Source organism: Castor canadensis, chromosome 3 (genome assembly GCF_047511655.1).
Source record: "Castor canadensis chromosome 3, mCasCan1.hap1v2, whole genome shotgun sequence".
In the NCBI taxonomy this organism is placed as follows: Eukaryota; Metazoa; Chordata; class Mammalia; order Rodentia; family Castoridae; genus Castor; species Castor canadensis.
This window is the reverse complement of record NC_133388.1, coordinates 32821317-32840806: the sequence shown is the minus strand read 5'-3', so window position 1 is coordinate 32840806 and position 19490 is coordinate 32821317. Positions and strand designations below refer to the sequence as shown.

Genomic DNA, 19490 nt, shown 5'->3' with positions numbered 1-19490 from the left:
CCATAAATATTTCTTGAGTTCAACATGTCTCAAGTTTAAACACTTTATTAACTTGCTAATCTAGTATATCTGTGTGTGTAAAAGCTCACTTTGAAAATAAGAAGGCCATGCAACCACAGCATTCCTGTTAACACTTTTAAGGGGTGTAGTTGAAATATGAAGGCATGAGGAGACACTGCTTCATTATCTTCATTGACTTTTACCCACCACAGGAATTACAGCCAGAGTTCTAGACTTCCAGTTCCAGACTATATTGTTTCTGACAGTGGAGAAACAAAGAAATTTGGGTATAAGTTCTCTCCTGCCAGGTCATCGATGAGATCCTGATAACAGAGGTTCTTGTGGGCATCTGACATGTACTAGAGTTGAAAATATGAATATGTTGTTCTGAACTGACCTCCACATACAGTTTTTAACAGCAGTATTATTTTGTCATTATTGCAGGGATGAAAGTACGCTTCAAAATCAAACCTTCATCACCCAGCAAGTTCCCGTATCAGACTCTGGTGAAATGGTGCTACCTAGTATTCCACAAGGACAAGACTCTGACATAGTAAGGAGTCTGTAATCTAATCAAACAGTAGGCACAACTGTAATCCTTTATGCATCTTGGCTAATACAAAGGTCTTTTCTCTACTAGCCAGTGAGGAGCTCTCAGGGATCAATGGAATGTCCACACTAAAGGCATGTTACTCATAATGCAAATGGGCATCTGAGCCTCTTTTAGTGTTGAAAACCTTTTGAAATAACAGCTAGCCAGAATGTGTACTAGATGAACCTAGGGCCTCATACATGCTGTATAAACCTAAGCTAACCCCAGCCCTCTTATCTTCTGCATAAACATAAACATAGTGACCTTTTAACTCTTGGCTTTGGATGTAGGTGGGGACTATAAGTCCCTATAGGGTAGAGGACAAAGGAAGTAAGGAAAGTATGTAAGAAAACATGGTACTTTTTTTTTTTTTTTTTTTTAAAGCCAGATCTTTTCTCTTTAAGGGCATTTTATTTGTAATTTATTATTCATGATCAGTAAGCACAATGTAGAATCTGAGAAAGTTCAGATGAGACCATATCGAGTCATTAAAGAGAATAAACTGAATTTTTTTTTGGCTGCTACCTGCATGAGTATAACTGTAGTTTTTTATTTTTTAATCTAAGAAACAAGAAAATCTGAGCAGCAAGTAGCTGGCTAAGTGAGTTCATGCCAATTAGAGTAACACAATTCTGATCAGTCATTTTTTAAAAAATGACTCACATGTAAGGAAAATTTTAGGACTCTTTGTGATATTTAATTCTACTTGGAATTCAGACAATAATAACCTTTTATGCACAGCCTAAAGTTGTTGGATTGGATTAAATACCTAAATAACAACTATAGTTTTTTTAAGATAAAACAAGGGGCATTGTATTCTCAAACTATAAATTTCTACTGCCTCACCTTTAGGAAGACCCAAAAAAAAGACAAGACAAAACTCCCAGTAGTGTTGTTGTAAGTATATTTTTTGTTAAAGTTTTAGCCACCCCTAAGTGATGAAAGGTTCTGACATTTTATTTAGCAGGTAGTAGTAATAAGCTTAAAGTCCAGTCCATTAAGTATACATTTTCAAGATTTTTTACCACCCTTCACTCACTGAATAATCCCATAGAGTAAGGTAGCACTATCCAAGTGACTAATGAGGAAGCAGAAAATAAATGACTGTTGTCATTTGGCTAAGCAACAGAGATTACAGTATGACAGTCCGCAGCCTTCTCCTAGTTCAGAAAGCTGGGATTCAGATGGGATGGTGCAACAAAAAGACAAAAATCCATTCTGTTCAGCACATCAGTTTCTTTTCTGACTTAAAGTTCACGTTTATCAAAAAAAAAAAAAAAAAAGAAAAAACCCAACAAAGTTAAAAGGCAGTTTGATGGCAGAAGACCATCAAAGCTTCTTTACTATTTCATGTAATGGAAAGCTTTGAAATTTCTTAGGCTCCAGTCAGTTACTCTCCATGAAGAACTCTTTCATTAACAAGTATTACTAATGAGAAATGGCAGGCAAAAAGAAAGAATCTATAAAATTTGACAAATTACAGATGGTTAGACTTGCTTAAGGCAAGAATCCTTATCCACTTTCATGGTTGGAACACTCCTTGATTTCTGGATTTAAGATAATTTTTGAAATAACTTTCTAAGAAAAGTGTTTGCATCTGACTTAATGGTTAAAGCACTGATTGATGACTGTTGAAGCAAACCTTGAAACTTAACATTTGGCACATATGACAAAAAGCTGATTTATCCATTGCATACTGAGGTATCCTTGAGAAGTACTGTAAAAGCAGGAACAAGTACATTGATAAAAATAAACAGTGGTCATGAATCACAAGGACAACAAAGTGACATTCAGTTGTAAAGAAGCAATGGTGGGATAAATAGAAATGGATTCCTCCTGTATGGTGTGGGATGAGTGAAAAGCTCTGGAAAACTTGGCAGAGGGTTATTGCCCACTGGCATTGATGGAAGGCTACGTTTGAAGCTCAGCCAGAGGGTGATCTGTTTTTACAGTATTTCTGATACAAGGGTTCTTCCAGTTACTGGAAGATCTTCTGTATATACATTGACATCCCTTTCCTTCAAGTCATCAGAAAAGGGGAGAATTTTTAGAAAACAGGACTAAGCTCTTGTTCCAGATAAACATTCAGTTAAAACTGTTACCTCAAAAACAAGTATGAAGAGCAAGTGAAAAATCTGGTGTCACTGTTATAGTAGGAGTCTCCCTGCTGCAACTTTGAAGGGCAGAGAGTCCTGAGAAAGATTTTAGCTACAACATATCCAATCCCAGGGATCTGGTGTGAGCAAAGTAGGCAAGTGAAGTTAGTCAAGAGTAGAGGGAGATTACTCAGGATTGACTTGAGTCTTGAAGAAACTTGTTTCTAACGGCCCATGGTAGGCATGACCACAGCAGGTGAGGAAAGAGTAGCATCCTCTTCTTTCCACTGAGATGTGATGGTCTTTAGCTGAGTGTAGAATTGGATGCCCTAAAGAGCAAAATGAAAAGAGAGTTAGCATGTATTGCTGGGAGGTTCACCACTCTTTCAATTAGCTTTTGAAGGCAGTGGTGTACTACTCATGTTTGTATTTGAGCAGTAGGCACAACCAAAATCCAATATGGTATTCATGAGATAGTCTTATATAACATTTAACATATACCTGACACACAGTAAATAGTCAAACCTTAGCCATCATTAGAATTTCTGAATGCTGAAATTAGAATTTCTAAGCCAAGAGCATCTAAATGGAAAAAGTAAACAATGTAATCTGTTAAACTTTCAGGTCATTGTATTCTGTACCCTGGAGCTAACAGATTTAGCTCAAATCCTCCTTCTACCCTTATTGATTGAAGTTTATTGTGTGACAGAACACTGACCTCTTAGCAGTGTTGTGAGGAGAAAGTGAAATGACATATGAAAATACCCTGATAAAGTAACTGCTGTTCAACAATTATTAGTTTTTCTCTCCTTCCCGTGAAAAAAAAAGGCATGAAATATGTATTAGGCCATTTCTGATAGTAAGTGATAATGAGCTCTGTATTGAAGTGGTAAACCCCAAATATTTTACAAATCTTAAGTAAAATGCCTGGCATTATGCAAATTCACTTCTAAATTGTCTATACTGCATGAGCCAAAAAATTCACATTTACACCTTTATAAATACATGTAATATAGAGGCCCTGGATTCACTCCTTAGCACTGGCACTACAAACACACACACACACACACACACCCCTGGTGTGGTGGTACATGCCTGTAATCACAGCACCCAGGAGGTGTAGGATCATGAGTTTCACATGGGCTACACAGCAAGATCCTGTAAAAAGGAGTGATGCAAGTATGATAATGATAATGCCTGCCTAGCAGTTGTGAGGCCCTGAGTTCAAACTCCAGTACTCCCAAAGAGAAAAAAAGATACAACTTGTATCTTGAGGGGGGGTGGTTTAAGACAGGATCTCACTCTGTTGCCTATTCTGATCTCCTGGGCTCAAGTGATCCTCCTACCTCAGCCTCCCAGACAGTTGGTTCTATAGGCATAGCACCACACTTGGCTTTAACTTTTACAATTTTATTATGTAAGAATGATACTTGTGGACTGGAGCGATGGCTGAAGCTGTAGAGCACTTACCTGAATTCAAATCCTAGTACTTCCAAAAAAAAAAAAACAAACAGAAAAGATACTTCCATATCTTTTTTCTAGAATGCAAAGTAGCAATTTAATAACATAAGGATTTTAAGACTTCAAACTGTATTAGCTGAATCCTTTTCTTCCAAGAAGGCTCACTTACCAGGGTAATTTATAGTGATTAAACAAAGATGGGGGTGGATGGGAAGAGAGTAACTGTTTTAAACAATAGTTTTGCTGTTTCTCTTAAAATGCTTGTTACTGGTATCAAACTGCAGATGATCCACAATTTCCTGTTTTTCCTTTCTTTGAGATATATATGTAGCCTCATATGTTTTCATGTCCCTCCTCACTCACTCTATGCTGCAGCCCATTTCTATTTAACATGCCCTGCTTCTTCCTGTCTTAGGACACATGCATCTGCTGCTAGATGTGGTGATAGTGATACCTCAACCTTAAAAACTTTATGAAATGTATTCTGCTTTTACAGATGAAGAAATGGGGCATAAAAGAGGGTGTTCCTTATTATATTGCCTAGAATAGTGGTTTTTGTATGAAGGTGCTCAATTTAAAAAAAATTTTTTTTTGTGGTGTTAAGGATTTTTAACCCAGGGCTTTGTGCATAGTAGACAAACACTCTACCATTAAGCTACAACCTTAGACCGTAATAAAATTTTGTGTCAACAACTACCAAAGGAGAAATATTTGCAGTGGGAATACATGGAGCATACCACCGAGCAAACGAGGAAGAGTGGTGGTGGTCAGAAGTGATTTTTCTGGAGGGAACATGACAGATGATGAGGAGTTACTCAGGTGGAAGGGAAAAGACAAGAGAGAGGGTCATAATCAGAGGAAATGACATATGCAAAGTCTTGGGCTTCCTCATGCTCTTTCCCCCAAACTTTATTGCTTTGAGTTATTCAGAAAGAGACCGCTTGGCAAGATTTTGCTAATTTTTAAATCTTTTCTAGGGGACTTTCTGATAAATGCTGTGTGACAACATATGACCCCATAGAAGCTGACAGCAGGCCCTTCTTTGCAGAATCCTTGCTTCTGAGTATGTTCAAGAAAGTTTCTCAAAGGAAAAAAAAAAAATTTAACACAAAAGTTACCTGTTTGCCATAGAAATTGGTGTCTCCCCTGAAGGAAGATCGAGAGCCAGTGAATGAGAACATTGGCAAAGGCACTGGAATAGGGACATTTACTCCCACCTAAAGCAGAACAGATCACATCAAATACTAAGCAAAGGACTCAAACTACAAATTGTCCATTTTGAATCACAAAGACAGCAGAGGCCAATATTCTTTTTTCTTTGTTTTTTTTAAATCTGTTTTGCTTGTTTGGGAAGACCAATTTACTAGCTACCTTGCACTGTGTCCTCCACCCCATGTACTTTGTTCCTGAGAAAGAAATGCAGCATTGTGGGAGATTAAAGGGGCAAGCTTTAAACAAACTGCAGTGGCTCATCACTGTTTACTGTCTGTCTGGTCTTAGGAAACAGCTATAAGAATCTCTAAAAGTTCTATTCACAAACCTGTCCCACATCTACTAGGTGGGAATATTTCCGAGCAGTGGCTCCATTGGTGGTGAAGATGGCAGTTCCATTTCCATATGGGTTGTCATTTACAATCTTGATGGCTTCATCCAGTGTTTCTGTCTCCAGAACTACAAGAACTGGACCAAAAATCTCCTCTTTGTAACAGGTCATATTTGGCTGCCAGGAGTGATGTGTCCAGAAAAAAAGTCAGCTTTTTGAGTTGAGCATGCTTATTTGGTACTTTTACTTACTACCCATTGTTTACATCAACAGCTTTCATGTTAGCAATCTCTTTTCATCTTAGATCATCCTTGAAAAAAAAGTCCTCTCTCACTGTTCTATCTTCTGTGCTAACACCATAAAAACAACTTGAAATTCTTACTATAACTATACTCCTTTCCTTTAAGGACTGTATTTTAAATTTCCATGGCCCATCTATCTACTTGCTTTCTTTTTAATACCTGAACAATTTTTTCATACAATTGTTATGTTACCAAAAAGTTACATGAAAATTTGGCTTTTTATAAATCAATTACCAAGTATACTATGAGAATTTTTCTGTAACATAAAACAGTTTCCCTCCCAAATAAGTCTGTAAGTTTATATTTTGATATTGGATCACATTTAAGCATTCAAAACATCCTTCACCACTGTACTTAGTCAGCTGTATTTATTGCTGATAAGTGGATTTTTTCTCTTTTCTGTGGCAAGAGTTTCAAAACTTCTACCACACTTGATTATTCAGGATTATAGTGAAGATACATGAATTACAAAAAAAATCCTCCTAACTCCAATTTAGTCTTAAATATTAGCTGAAAGACTTTCAGAGTTATAATAAACAAAAACAGATTGCCTCTTTTTGTTGTTGTTCCTTTCTGGTGAATATGCAGCTAAATTTTGGGCACAGGGTAGGTATGCAGTAAATACTGGGTAGTTGATAATGAGACACTGCAGTAGCTATGAGCAAGGTAGCAAAAGGGAAAGAGAAAATTACATTAAACAATCATTATAGTAAAGAAGGGCTGACAAACTAGTCGGGGCTAAATGTGGCTGCCTGTTTTCATACAGCCCACAAGCTAAGAATGGTTTCTGCATTTTTAAAGGTTGGGAAAGAAAAAACATTTTGTGACATCTAAAATTCAATGAAATTCAAATGTGTGTCCATAATACAGTGTTACTGGAACATAGCCACACTACATTCCAGAGTTGAGTAGTGTGACACAGATTATATCTCTGCAAAGCTGAAAATACCTAGCCTTTCATGGAAAAATTGCTGTATAATGGAACGAGCTCTGCTTGGGAATCAGTAGAGGAGACTCACTCAGATTCCAGGTACTGAGCAATCCTGGCAAGAGCTGAGGTCTTAATCATTAAATGTGTTCATTTATAAATTAAGAGGGATTCCCTAGGGTGACTTCAGCCCTCATATTTGTGAAATAATTGAGTTGTTTTACCTTGACATTTGAGATGATGGTTGGTCCAACAAAATTACCATTTTCATAGCCTTTGACTTTAATTTTTCGCCCATCTAGAATGATGGAAGCTCCCTCTTTTGTACCACTATCAATTAGGTTACAGACTCGCTCTTTGGCTTGTGGGGTTATCAGAGGGCCAAGATCAGCGCCAGGCTGGTCTCCTATAAAACAACATACAAGTTTCTAGGGTGTTTATGAGCATAAATTATAACGGCTAATAAGATGAATCAGAATGAAAAGTATAGTTAAACAGAGGCAACAGTAAGAATATACCTGATTGCTCCCACTGGCCAAGGCCAATGCTAAACTCAAGAGCTTAGAGCCACAGATACAAAAATCTAAAGTTGCTAGGCAGATGATAGATTACCTGCATTGACCCTCAGTTTTTTGGCTCGGTCCACTAGCTCTGGCAACCACTTCTTGGCTTCTCCCACGAGGATTGCTGTTGAAAGAGCCATGCAGCGCTGACCAGCAGCTCCAAATGCTGCCCCGACTAGCTGGTTCAGAGTATTTTCCTTATTGGCATCTGGCATGACTACCCCATGGTTTTTAGCTCCCTAAAGATACACAGAAAGTGTATGGGCTTTCTTTAGCCAAATACAATTAAGCTAAGAAATGAAGCAAAGAACCTGAGATTTCAAATGAGAATTTAAGGAAAGGAGTAGAGAATTCATCCTTTGTTGTTTTGAGGACAAAAATTATTTTTAACTCTGCTGGAGTCTGGGCAGCATTGAACAGGTCTTCATTTTTTACTTGGTAAGCTGATAATGGTTAGGTCAAAACTATTAACAAGGAGGACCAGTCATATTCAAACCCACAGGTTAAGCACTACGTCCAGGAACCAAGGAAAACTCCCTTCTTTTTCCTAAGTTAGACCAAAAGAATTTGTTGTCTGCTGGGGTTTCCATTTAAATTAAGAGCAATATATACAAAGGGCTGCCAGTAATGAGGCCAATAACCACATGATAGAAAATAGGAGGCAAATATCCTGATACATAACTTGTAGAAAGAAGTTCCCCAAATTGGTTTGCTTCTAGAAATATAACTATATACACCTTTTCAGTGTGGGATGACATGATCATTTCCACAGTTATGTTTCCAGATTTGACTATAGTTGACTGCATTAACAGATTCCATGTTTCTATTTAATCTTACTATGAACTATGTTGAACACTGAATACACTCAGTATGTAGTGAACTCAGAGGGGCTTAAATCAAATTCAACAAGACACATTCAGCCATGAAAAGCTGGCAAACCATGAAGAGTTTCTAAGCCTGTGCATGGGCTGGGATGTAGCTCGGTGGTACAGCGCTTGCCTAGCATGCGTGAGGCCCTGGGTTCGATCCCAGCACCAAAAAAGAAAAGACAAAAAAAAAAAAAAAAAACCTCTCCTCTAAGCCTGTGCATATGTTTTCTGTAACAGCTAAAGGAAGATGGGTGAGAAAGATGCAGTAGTATCAGAGTTGCTAAGCATTTTGAAAGGAACTAGTAAGAGAACAGCAAAAGTAAATCACATAGATCATATGTAATATTTGGCTCTTCACAGTTCTTTTAAAACTGATTTAAAAAAAGTTCTTTTGGTGGTATTGGAGGTTGAACTCAAGACTTCATGGTTACTAGGCAGGCTTGCTAGATTCTACCACTTGAGCCACACCTCCAACCCTTACACTGGTGTCTTAAGGATGACCTCATCATTTTATATTAGTAGTTAGGGTACACCTTAAAAAGAGGAAGGATTGGCTGAGCGCTGGTGGCTCATGCATGTATGTAAGCCTCGCTACTCAGGAGGCAGCAATCAGAAGGATCACAATTTGAAGCCAGCCCAGGCAAATAGTTTGTCAGACCCTATCTCGAAAAATCCAACACAAAAAAGGGCTGGTGGAGTGGCTCAAGTGGTAAGAGTGACTGCCTAGCAAGCGTAAAGCCCTGAGTTCAAAACCTAGTACCACCACCAAAACAAAAGAATTAAGAGCTAGAGGCATGGTATAAAGGAAGAAATAGGGCCAGAACCAAAATTTGGCTGTTAATAGCTGAAAGTTATCCAACGAATTTGAATAACTTTGTTAAGGAGGAATGTGTCACCAAGATGAGTTGTATATGATAAAATGTGATCAACATGATAGAATAAAACTCATGAGCTTCAGGGCTAAGCAACGGCATTCAGGATGAAATTGTAATTAAAGAAACACTAGTCTCAGTAAGATGAGTGGCCCATCAACTGAAGGGCTGTTCCTAGATAATTTAAATATACACTACAAACTGGGTGGGAAAAAGGAATAAGAAATCACCATATTTGCTTGAACCCTCTTGCCATGTCTTGACCCTCTCTCGAAGATGTACTCTCCTGCCTGGTTGGATCCCACAAAGCTGATTGCCTTGATGTCCGGATGATCACAAATGAAATTTACAGCTTTAAGAAGAGAATAAATGATCACCACAAAGAACAACTGACCACAGCCTTCTCAACATGGCAAATCTCCCTGTTCTCAAATGCTAAGAATTAGAATTTTCATATATCTCTTTTCTTAAAATGAATTCCCATTGTGAAGTTCTCATTTATTTCTCTTAAATTCTTTAAATCACAAATTCTACTTTGCCTCTTTAATTCCAGAATTTTCATTTCTAGTTTAACATTAAATGCTGTAATTCTATCTTTTTCCCTCTAAAATAATAATCTTTCAAAACTTAGCCCTTCTATTTTGTCCATTAAGAATATGATAGGTCCTTCACCATCACTAGATACTGAGACTCTCAGATACTCCTGTATCCTCATATGAGAGTTGATGTGGCATACTATTTAAAAGCAAGAACCAGGGTCAGCCTCTCAGGAAAAATACATATATCTGCTGATTTTCATATTTTCTAGTAGTATGTCTTAGGGAAAAGTTACTTAATCTCACTGCCACTATTTTCTCACCTGTAAGACAGAAAAATAGTACCTGCCTCAAAAGGGTTATAAAGATTAATTGAGATAATAAACTTTCTCTTTAATTTTATTTCTGCCTGGTTCTAACCCATAGTTCTGGCATCCTACTGTATGGTGTAGGGCAACAAACGCTGCTTCTGCCCACTGCTACTGATGGCAAAAATCAGCAAACATTACCTTCAAACATGGAATACTATTAGGAAATCCCTTCCCTAAACTGCATAGTCACCGTTCAACATCTTGACTTTTGGGGAGCCAGATTAAGTAGCCATCTGCAGAAGGGAAATTACCTTCATGTTGTCCATGGATGATGTTCAGTGTTCCATCAGGGGCACCAGAGTCCTGAAGTAACTTAGCAAGAAGCATAGTTGCTCCAGGGACTCGCTCTGAGGGCTTCATTAGGAAAGTATTTCCACAAACCATGGCCATGGGAAACATCCAAAGAGGGATCATGGCAGGAAAATTAAATGGAGCAATGCCTGCACACACCCCCAGAGGCAGACGGTAGGAATAAAGGTCCATGTCTTTAGTGATGGAAGGCATGGTCTCTCCCATCATGAGAGATGTCACACTACAGGCATGCTCAACCACCTCTGGAACAAAGAAGAAGAAGTCAGGCCACCAGCTCTCCACACAGCACTACTTAGCTTCATCATGCTCTGTTCAGTCTTGAGAGCAGCAAGTAGCTCAGGCCAATGATAGAAGGCCATGAGAAGAAGTTATACAAAATGAGATTCTCTGAATAGGAAAAAAGACAGTGAAATGCATATATGTACTAGAAGATCATTTGAATAAAGTAAACAGTGAAATAAATCAGTCTTACAGATACCTGGTGACCATTGCCATTTTTTACAAGTATTAAAAGTGGTATTTCTGGGCATCATGGTACATACTTATAAATTCCAGCATTTGTGAGTTCAAGGCCAGCCTGGGCTGCATAGTAAATTCCAGGCCAGCCTGAAATATATAGTGAGACCCTGTCTCAAATGAAGAGAGGAAAAAAAAGATATGGGATAGCAAATCTACATAATAAAACAAGCAAACTCTCCATTCTGGGACCTTTGCCTCCCATCTTCCCTTATTTTTTTCCCAAAAGTTCCATGAGGGGCTCCCAGCTTACGAAGGCCTCGAAATACATCTCCTTCAGCATCAGCTAGGGTCTTCCCTTGTTCCAATGTAATTAACCTGGCAATTTCTTTCTAGAGAGAAAATACACAAATATAAATTAATGCAAGGATGTTCCTCTTTTTATTTATTTTTGGGGCACTGGGGATTGATCCATGGTCGTGCATGCTAAGCATACATCCTACCAGTGAATCCTACCCTCCATCCCCTATGTCTCTTCTTTTAATTCTCAAGTAGCCACCTAGTTTCTCCTTTTAATTCTCAAGTAGGCACTGAGGAACTAAACTGAAGAAGAACCAGAGAGAGCCATGAACTCCATATTGTAGAGTTAGGGAGAAGAGTTGAAAAGGTCTCTGGGAAAGTGACAAGCACACCCTAGACAATAGGGTAGAAAATTATACTATTCGGATTTCTTACCAAGTTTTCTTTAATAAGTTGTTGGTAGCGGAGAAGGACCTGCTGACGGCTTAATATGGATGTGTCTGCCCAGGTAGGAAAAGCACGTTTGCAGGCAGCAACAGCTGCATCCATTTCAGCCTTGGTGGACTGAGGGACTCGACCAATGACCTCATTCGTGGCCTGATGGGAAAAAAAAGCCATCACACTTGGCCAGTGCCCCACTTTTCTCCATGTTTCACCTAACCTCAGTGGCAAGATTGTGCACTTCACAATAGAGACCCAGGTCCCCATCTTCCCACCTTGTTCCCAGAATTCTGGGGTAGTCATTTTAAGTCCCAAAGCAAGTTTTACTTACTGGATTATGGATGTCAATCCATTTGTCACTTTTGGATTCAACAAATTTCCCATCAATGAAGAGCTTTACAGTTGGCTGAAAAAAAATGAAACTTTGCATTAATTGCTTCTTCTTTCCCTTCCCAGAAAGGAAGGAATTCCAGTTTGATAACTGAAGCTTCTGATCTCTACAAATGCAACCACTAAAAAAGATACACAATGTACTTGTCTGAAGTAAATATAAGATGTGCCTTCTAATACTATGATTTCTGTAAGAATGGGAAATTCCTTGGTATTCATCCAGTGAACTTCATGCATGAACACATGTCACTGTGAAGTTTATACTAAAAAAGCAGCCACTCTGAGGCCAGGCACCAGTGGTTCAAACGTGTAATCCTAGATAGTTTGAAGGCTGAACCAAGATCAAGAGGATTATGGTTTGAGGTCAGCCCAGGCAAAGAGTTCACAAGACCCCACCTACAAAATAACCAGGGCAAAATGAACTAGAGATGTGGCCCAAGCAGTACAGTGCCTGCTTTGCAAGGTGAAGCCCTGAGTTCAAAACCCAGTTTTACCAAAAAAACAAAAAAAGCAGCCACTCTGTGTTAAAGACTAGCTATTATGACTCGTTGGCCTACTGAGTTTCTGTCACATTGCCACACACAACTTATCTTTACGATCAAAGTATTTTAGAAAATATTTCTATCTGTGTATTTTTTTCTGAGCGGAAGCTCGGTTTCACTGAATTTTCAGTGAAGTCTGTTTCTGTTGCTTTCTGTTGTTAGAATACCTGGCAGTGAGTAATTTATAAAGAAATAATTTCAGAGATCTGGAGACTAGAAGTCCAAGACCAGGAAACAACTTCTGGGGCAAGGGCCTTATGTATCCTAATGCAGCAGAAAAGCAGAAGGGCAAGTAGATGAGAAAGTTGTTAATCCCTCTGAACTGTCTGCCTGTTAGCCCCTAAAGGCATCACCTTTCAATATTGCCACAATGACATCAAATTTCAACATGAGGGACAAACCATAGCAGGGGCTGTGAACCAAAGGAAAAAAAAAAAAAAGCAAAGGATTACTGTGTTACAGTACATGCATAGAAAGAATTTTGAGGAGTCCTTATTAGATTTTAGGTATTATAAATGACTGATAAGACATATGGCCTAGATGGATGCTGGTGGCTCGTGGCTGTAATCCTAGCTACTCAGGAGGCAGAGATCAGGAGAATCAAGTTTTGAAACCGCTGGAGCAAATAGTTTGCGAAACCCTATCTCAAAGACATATGGCCTATAACAATTCTAAAGGTTGATATTTGGCAGGTTCAACAAAACCTCTAAGAAGAATCTGGACATTATGGTCTCAGCAACTTGGGAGGCTTGAACCTAGAATTTCAAGACAAGCCTGGACAAGACAGTGAGACCCCATTTCCAAAATAAAAAAAGTCTAAACTTCTAGAAGCCATGGAAATATCTGTATCTTTTAACACAGCACATAAAATTCAGAGTGCAAATAATTCAAAAGAAGGAAAAAAACTGTACAAAAATGCTTGTTTTGTAATTTTAAAAAGCTAAAACAATCTAAATGTTATATGGAGAAATTCTCAGTTAATTCAGGCTACATATACTCTATAGAATATCATATAATCATTAAAAATCATAACTATAAAGACCACCTGGCAATACTGAAACTGCTTACAACATGTCAGGCATAATGTTAGATAAGAAAAGCAAGATAAGAAATTTCACATACACTCTGACCACAATTTAAAGACAAAATGAAATATCCTAAAAACTATCCTGGATTGTTTTGATTGTTTTGGATTGACTAAAGAAGTCAATCTTTAGTGCCAAATACACTTACCATTGAAGATGAAGAGAAGGAGGATGCTGGATACCAGACAGGGTTTACTTTGAAAGCAACCTGTGAAGTAAAATAATGATTTGATAAATGAGAGTAGAAAAGTAACATTGAGCAAATGACTGCTACAATGTTCAACACTATAATAGTTACTGTATATATGTCAAAGGACTTGGTGTTTGCTCTCAAGAGCCATAGTCTTTTTAAAAAGACACGAAACTATGAGGTAACAATAAGTTGTAATGATCATGTCCTGGACAATACTGTCCTGGAGATAACTGGGACAACATGAAATCTAACAATATGAAAATATTTAGTATGGTGTCTAACACGATAGGTGTAGAAGACATACAAATCATAGACTATGAACAGTATATGGTCAATGTAAGTATAGATGAAATAGTACATAATCAAATATAAGTATAATATGCTTTTATAAATACCTGAATACAAATGTTCATAGCAGCTTTACTTACAGATGACTAAGGAAACTAATGTGCATACACTGGAATACCACTCAGCAATAAAAAAGAATGAAATAGCCAGGTGTGCTGGTGCATGCCCCAAATACCAGTACTCATGAGGCTGATACAAGAGGATCACAAGGTCAAGTACAGTCTGGTCTATAAAGAGTGACCCTGTCTCAAAAAAAAAAAAAAGGGTAGTTATAACTATGGCAAGTGAATCAGCCATAAAACAGTACAAACTGGATAATTTCATTTATAATATAAAACTAGAATATGTAAACTAGTCTGTGGTATCAGATCAGTAGTTAACCGGGGGGTGATGAGGAAGGTGGCAAGGAGGGCTAAGAAATTAACTCTTTTGGGTGATGAATATATGTCATTATCTTGTGATAGTATTTTCACAGGTATACACAAATGTTAAATCTTATCAAGCTGTATACCTTAAATATGTACAGATTATTTACATTGGTTTTTATCTCAATAAAAATTTTTTAAATGTCATAAGTACCTTATAGAAAATAATGTGTTGTATAGGTATATCTGATAGAGTGGGTTAGTTAAGATAATGCAACTCTCAAACTGTATCTCCAAAGACAAGTTGGTTTAAGTCTAACCAAAGTTAACAAACTGAAACTCAGATTAGGTAGGAAAGAAAGCTGGAATTTAAAAATCTATTATCATACCTGAAGAGAGACAAATGTTAACCAAAAGATTTAGGGCTACATGAAGTGTTAAGAACTTGTGCATCTGCCTGTAGTACTCTCTAGTGTAAAAGTGCTGGTCCTTTGGGTGGGCAGACAATCCTTCCAAATGCCTGCTCTGCTTCCTCTCCCATTCCTCCAAAAGCTAGTCATTCAAACATTTTCCTGGAGCCCACCTTGTCATGTTTATAGTTGTGTTCCCAGTACCAACATAGTACCTGACACACAGCAGGAGCTCAATAGATAACGCTGGAAAAGGGAAGGCCCACTGTTGTCCTGCTTCGCACCCCATCCTAGATCAGGAGTCCCTTTTTTGTAGTATGATAGCAGCTGACACTTTCCCATCGGGCTTATGTGTTATAATTGCCTGGGTACTTTTCTGTTACCCACAAAAATTGTAAGTTCCACAAGGGCAGGCACTGCATGTGTCTTTTTTCTTTTTTCTTCATTATTTTTTTTGATGGGACTGGGGGTGAACTCAGGGTTTCACACTTGCAAAGTAGGTGCTCTACTGCTTGAGCCATACCTCCAGCCATGCCTTTAGTTATTTTTCCAGATGGGGTCTCATGAACTATTTACCCCAGCTGGCCTGGAACAGTGATCCTCTCCATCTCAGTCTCTCAAGTAGCTAGGATTATGGGCTTGAGCCACGGGTGCCTGCCTGCATGTGTCTTATTCACCTGCCTTGTGGTTATTGTGATCAAGATTGTACAGGTATGGAAGGTGGCTAACATACAGTGCTCACTAAATGTTATTACATTATTATAAGTACTTATTATTTGCTTTCACTCTTTGCTATTTCAGAAACTTAACAATTCCCTTAAGATTTCCAGCTGTAGCGAGGCATGGTGGTATATGCCTGTAATCCCAGCACTTGGAAAGCAGAAGGATCTCGAATTCAAGGCCATCTTAGGCTACATTTAAAAAAAACAATACCAACTCTGCTACTTCTCTCACTTTTAGTAGCTGGCCTTTTTTCCTTCTTCAGAGAAAACAAAAACCATGAGTGGAAAACTTTCTCAGCTTCTACTAGCAAACCTACAAAAAACGACCTGCACCTGATAGAGGGGGCCAGCAAGCTCCGAGGGCAAAATAACTGCACAATTGGTGTTTGTGGTCTGCATGAAGAGGCATCTGTCCTTCAATCAAAGGCTAATCTCTGCACCTGTGCTCTGAAGTCAACTTTTCCTGCTGTCTCACACTTCAATCAACTGTCCTCCTTTCCCGTACCCTAAACCATCCAACTGCTTTGTTAGCATACATATTCTAAATCCTGCCTCTTCCTCAAACCCAAATCTTCTCTTTCTCTATCTCAGTGATACTGGGGTTTGAACTCAGGACTTTGAGCTTACTAGGCAGGCATTCTACCACTTGAGCCATGCCCCCAGCTCCCAAGTCCTCTTCTCTTAACCATTCTCTCTTTAGCAGCCAAACTTTTCAAAAGAGTTTCTTGGATTAATTGTCTTTATTTCCTCATCTCCCACTAACTCTTTAATCTACTCCAACCTCCATAATTAAACACCAGTGATTTGTTATATCTCATGGACTCTTCCCAGTCCTCCTTGGGCTTAATCTTTCAGCAGAGATGACATGGCTAAATTACCCTCCTTTCCTGAATCCCTTTTCACCTGTCTTCTGTGACACCCTAGTATCTCTTCTATTTATTTTGCCATTTTTCTCTCTTTTTCTGTCTCATCCTTCCTACCTGGGCATTAACTCTTTGGGTTTCCCAAGGCTAGATCCTAGGCCTTCTGTTTTTCTAATTCTGCATACTCTCCTTGGGCTTAATTAACTAGATCCCGTTGATGCTCAAATCTGCACTCTTTAGCCAGAGTCTTCCTCTTCAATTAATACCCACATACCTATCTTCACCACATCTCTACTTATGTACACTTTGAAAAAGCTGAGTTACCCACTGTCCTCCCACCAATCTCTGCTTCCAATAGTCCACATATGACGCAAATGGTACCACTGTTTACCTAGTGACCAGGAGAATCCTGAATGTTATCTGTCTTCTCCCTCACTCTCCTTAGTGAATCAGAGTTCTGCCAATGTCTTCCTAGAAGTCTTTGGAACACACCATCCCCTTCTCTGTAGCCCCTGTCATTATTCCAGTCTATCCTATCTTTGTCTCTCACCTGGACTTCAATAATGACTTCCTAACATAACAAGTCTCCTAGCCTCCAATCTTAAAACTTTCTGAATCTAGTTTCTATTCCATAACAGAGGGTCTTTCTAAAATACAACTGTGGTCAGATCACCCCCTTATTCAAAACCCTTTTATAGGCCTGGGATATAGTTCAGTGGTTGAGTATTTGCCTAGCATGTGCAAGGCCCTAGTTTCATCCCCAGCAACATAAAACAAAACAAACAAAAAAGTCCACTGGCAAGTTACTGAGTTTCTTTAGGAAGTATGGTTCAAGTGGTAAAATGCCTGCCCAGAAAACACAAGGCCCTTAGTTCAAACTCCTGAAGTGCCAACTGATTTTCTTATCAGAATGGGAATGATAACATCATGAGGAGCAGAGATTCTAGGTTAGTGCTTTACAAGCCTCTTAACAAAGAAGATAAGTTGAATACTTAAAATAACTGAAAACAGGAACTCAAGCCATTATAGATCTTTTGATAATCCTCCAATATTCATGGCTGCTAGACTCTGAGAAAGAAAAAGAGACAAAAGAGACTGGGACAGAGATAGAAACACATACACACACACACACACACACACAGAGAGAGAGAGAGAGAGAGAGAGAGAGAGGAGAGAATACCTAGGTATGTTACACTGGTCTTGAACTCCTGGTCTCAAAAGCAATTTTCCTGAGTCAGCTTCCCCAGTAGCTGGGACTACAGGTACATGCCACCATGTTTACCTAGACTATATCAAAATTTCATGTTGCAGCAACTGCTAATTGGCTAAGAATTATTATTTGTTTTTTTCCAGGTCAGTTCAAAAGTTTATTCAAAGAAGTTAAAAAAAAAAGTTATCTGTTTCCAAAATAAAGTACATGGGAAGAGAGAGTCTCTTCCTTGATGCAAAGAACCTAATACCTCCCCAAAATTCTTTACATTATGGGAGTAGAAGTGAAGGGAAAAAAAGCCAACATCAGTAAAATATTTCAAGAAATTAATATAAAATATAGGGTGAAAACTCTGTTTCCCTACTACTAAAAAAGATACAACAGAACTAGGATGGCAGCAGGAAATAAGAATGAAACCAGGTCAACCCCTCTCACCCTTCCAGTCCATTATCCACACTGTTGCATTAAATAGCATATGCAAACATGAGCCTTTGCGACTCTGCCAAGAATCTTCCAAGTGCATGCTTCTGCAGCAGAACTCACTGAAACCTGATAAAGACTGATATTACATAAAAATGCAACAATATAGAGGAAGTTCCCAGGATGGATGTAATGAGAAGGCAATGTTGTTTCTTGCAGATCTGAGAATCTTGCCTGAAGTAAATCTTGCCTCATTTTGCAAGTCCTTGCTAAACTATGAATTGGAAAAGGCTATGACATACTGAGCTGAGGATCACAGTCCTCAGGTAACCAGCTTCTGTAGCTCTGCCACCTCTCCTTAGGCAGCTTTTGAGAGTTGTGTTGAAGTGTGCTGGTACTTGGAGTTGACTGGAGGCAGGAACTTGGAACTTCTCGTGTTCTCGCTTTTTCTACCACCTGTTTTGGAGATGTTTAGTCCTTTGAGTGAACATGGAACGTTCGGGGAATCATAACGATGTGTCCTTATTTACCTCCAACAAGAGCACTGTTTAACTTCAATGAAAGTTTAACCGAAAGTCTTAGTGTGAAAGCCCAGACCATGCGGAAAATACAGAGCCATAACAGCTGGGGAAAACAGGTTAGCAAATGCCTGCCTTTGGTGAAAACCTAGTGTACACGTCTAGGAGATTCAAAGTTCATTCGCTGACTCTCGTTCCTCGCCCCTCGCGTACCCTCTCTCCCCTTACCTCGGATTATGAACGGAAAAGTTGGGGGAGGGGAAGGGAGCAACTGGACGCTCCTTACTGGGTTAAGTGGCCAGAAAGGGAAGTTTTAGGGTACAGAGAGGTGGCTGGTGCAGGGGTGAAAGGAAAAGACGGTGGGAGGGTAGAGAAAGTGTGGGCAAGCTAGTCATAGCAGGGACGCAGTCGGACTGGAGGAGAATGGGTCAGAGCCAGGAAAAAAAGAGGCTCAAGGAGTAAAAAAGGGATCCAGAACGAGGGAGAGTACGGAGTCAAGGGGGTGGGAACACGATCTGTCAAGAAGGAGCTGGGCCACAAACTCGGGTCCGACCAAGCATGGCTCAGCGAGTGGGCGGAAAGGATCCATGCCTAGCTTCGTGCTCCCTCGGCGCCACCCTCACTCGCCTGCAGGATTCGGGTCCGCACTGCCGCCGCCGCTACCACCGCCGCCATGGTTCTCCACTGCCTCTGTTCCGCTCCCCACACCTCCGCTGCCGGTGCCCCTTCTACAGCACCGATGCCAGGACTTGCCCTCTATCCTCCCGGACGTCCTTATTGGG

At 39.3% G+C, this 19490-nt stretch overlaps 3 protein-coding genes across 12 annotated transcripts in view; 2 read left to right on the top strand and 1 right to left on the bottom strand.

Annotated features, from left to right (window-relative positions):
- LOC109688402 (E3 ubiquitin-protein ligase RNF113A-like) overlaps positions 1-463 on the top strand; it is a 17635-nt gene extending 17172 nt beyond the window's left edge. The window contains exon 3 of the transcript XR_012446100.1: positions 445-463. The gene's annotated coding sequence lies outside the window, so the exon portion shown is untranslated. The remainder of the gene's footprint in view (positions 1-444) is intronic.
- Bbof1 (basal body orientation factor 1) overlaps positions 1-5296 on the top strand; it is a 36801-nt gene extending 31505 nt beyond the window's left edge. For 3 of the 7 annotated variants that reach the window (XM_074067557.1, XM_074067556.1, XM_074067554.1), the window contains one exon: positions 445-1919. In XM_074067557.1, coding sequence (XP_073923658.1) covers positions 445-568 — 124 coding nt within the window. In that variant the 3' untranslated portion in view covers positions 569-1919. Of the gene's footprint in view, positions 1-212; positions 288-444; positions 1920-5126 lie in introns of those variants that run through there. The other 4 variants (XR_012446097.1, XM_074067555.1, XM_020166738.2 and 1 more) reach the window with 4 other exon arrangements.
- On the bottom strand, positions 1480-19490 carry Aldh6a1 (aldehyde dehydrogenase 6 family member A1). Of its 4 annotated transcripts, XM_074067551.1 has the most exons (13): positions 19336-19490; positions 13808-13867; positions 11974-12048; positions 11637-11798; positions 11215-11293; positions 10385-10687; positions 9457-9578; positions 7535-7724; positions 7147-7328; positions 5690-5869; positions 5268-5366; positions 3784-3846; positions 1480-3017 (listed from the first exon to the last, which is right to left on the bottom strand). In XM_074067551.1, exons 1-12 carry the CDS (start codon positions 19381-19383, stop codon positions 3832-3834), a joined length of 1515 nt encoding a protein of 504 aa, XP_073923652.1. In that variant the 5' UTR covers positions 19384-19490; the 3' UTR covers positions 1480-3017; positions 3784-3831. The 4 variants fall into 4 exon arrangements, with proteins under 4 accessions (XP_073923652.1, XP_073923651.1, XP_073923654.1 ...); XM_074067550.1 differs by lacking the exon at positions 3784-3846; XM_074067553.1 differs by lacking the exon at positions 5690-5869.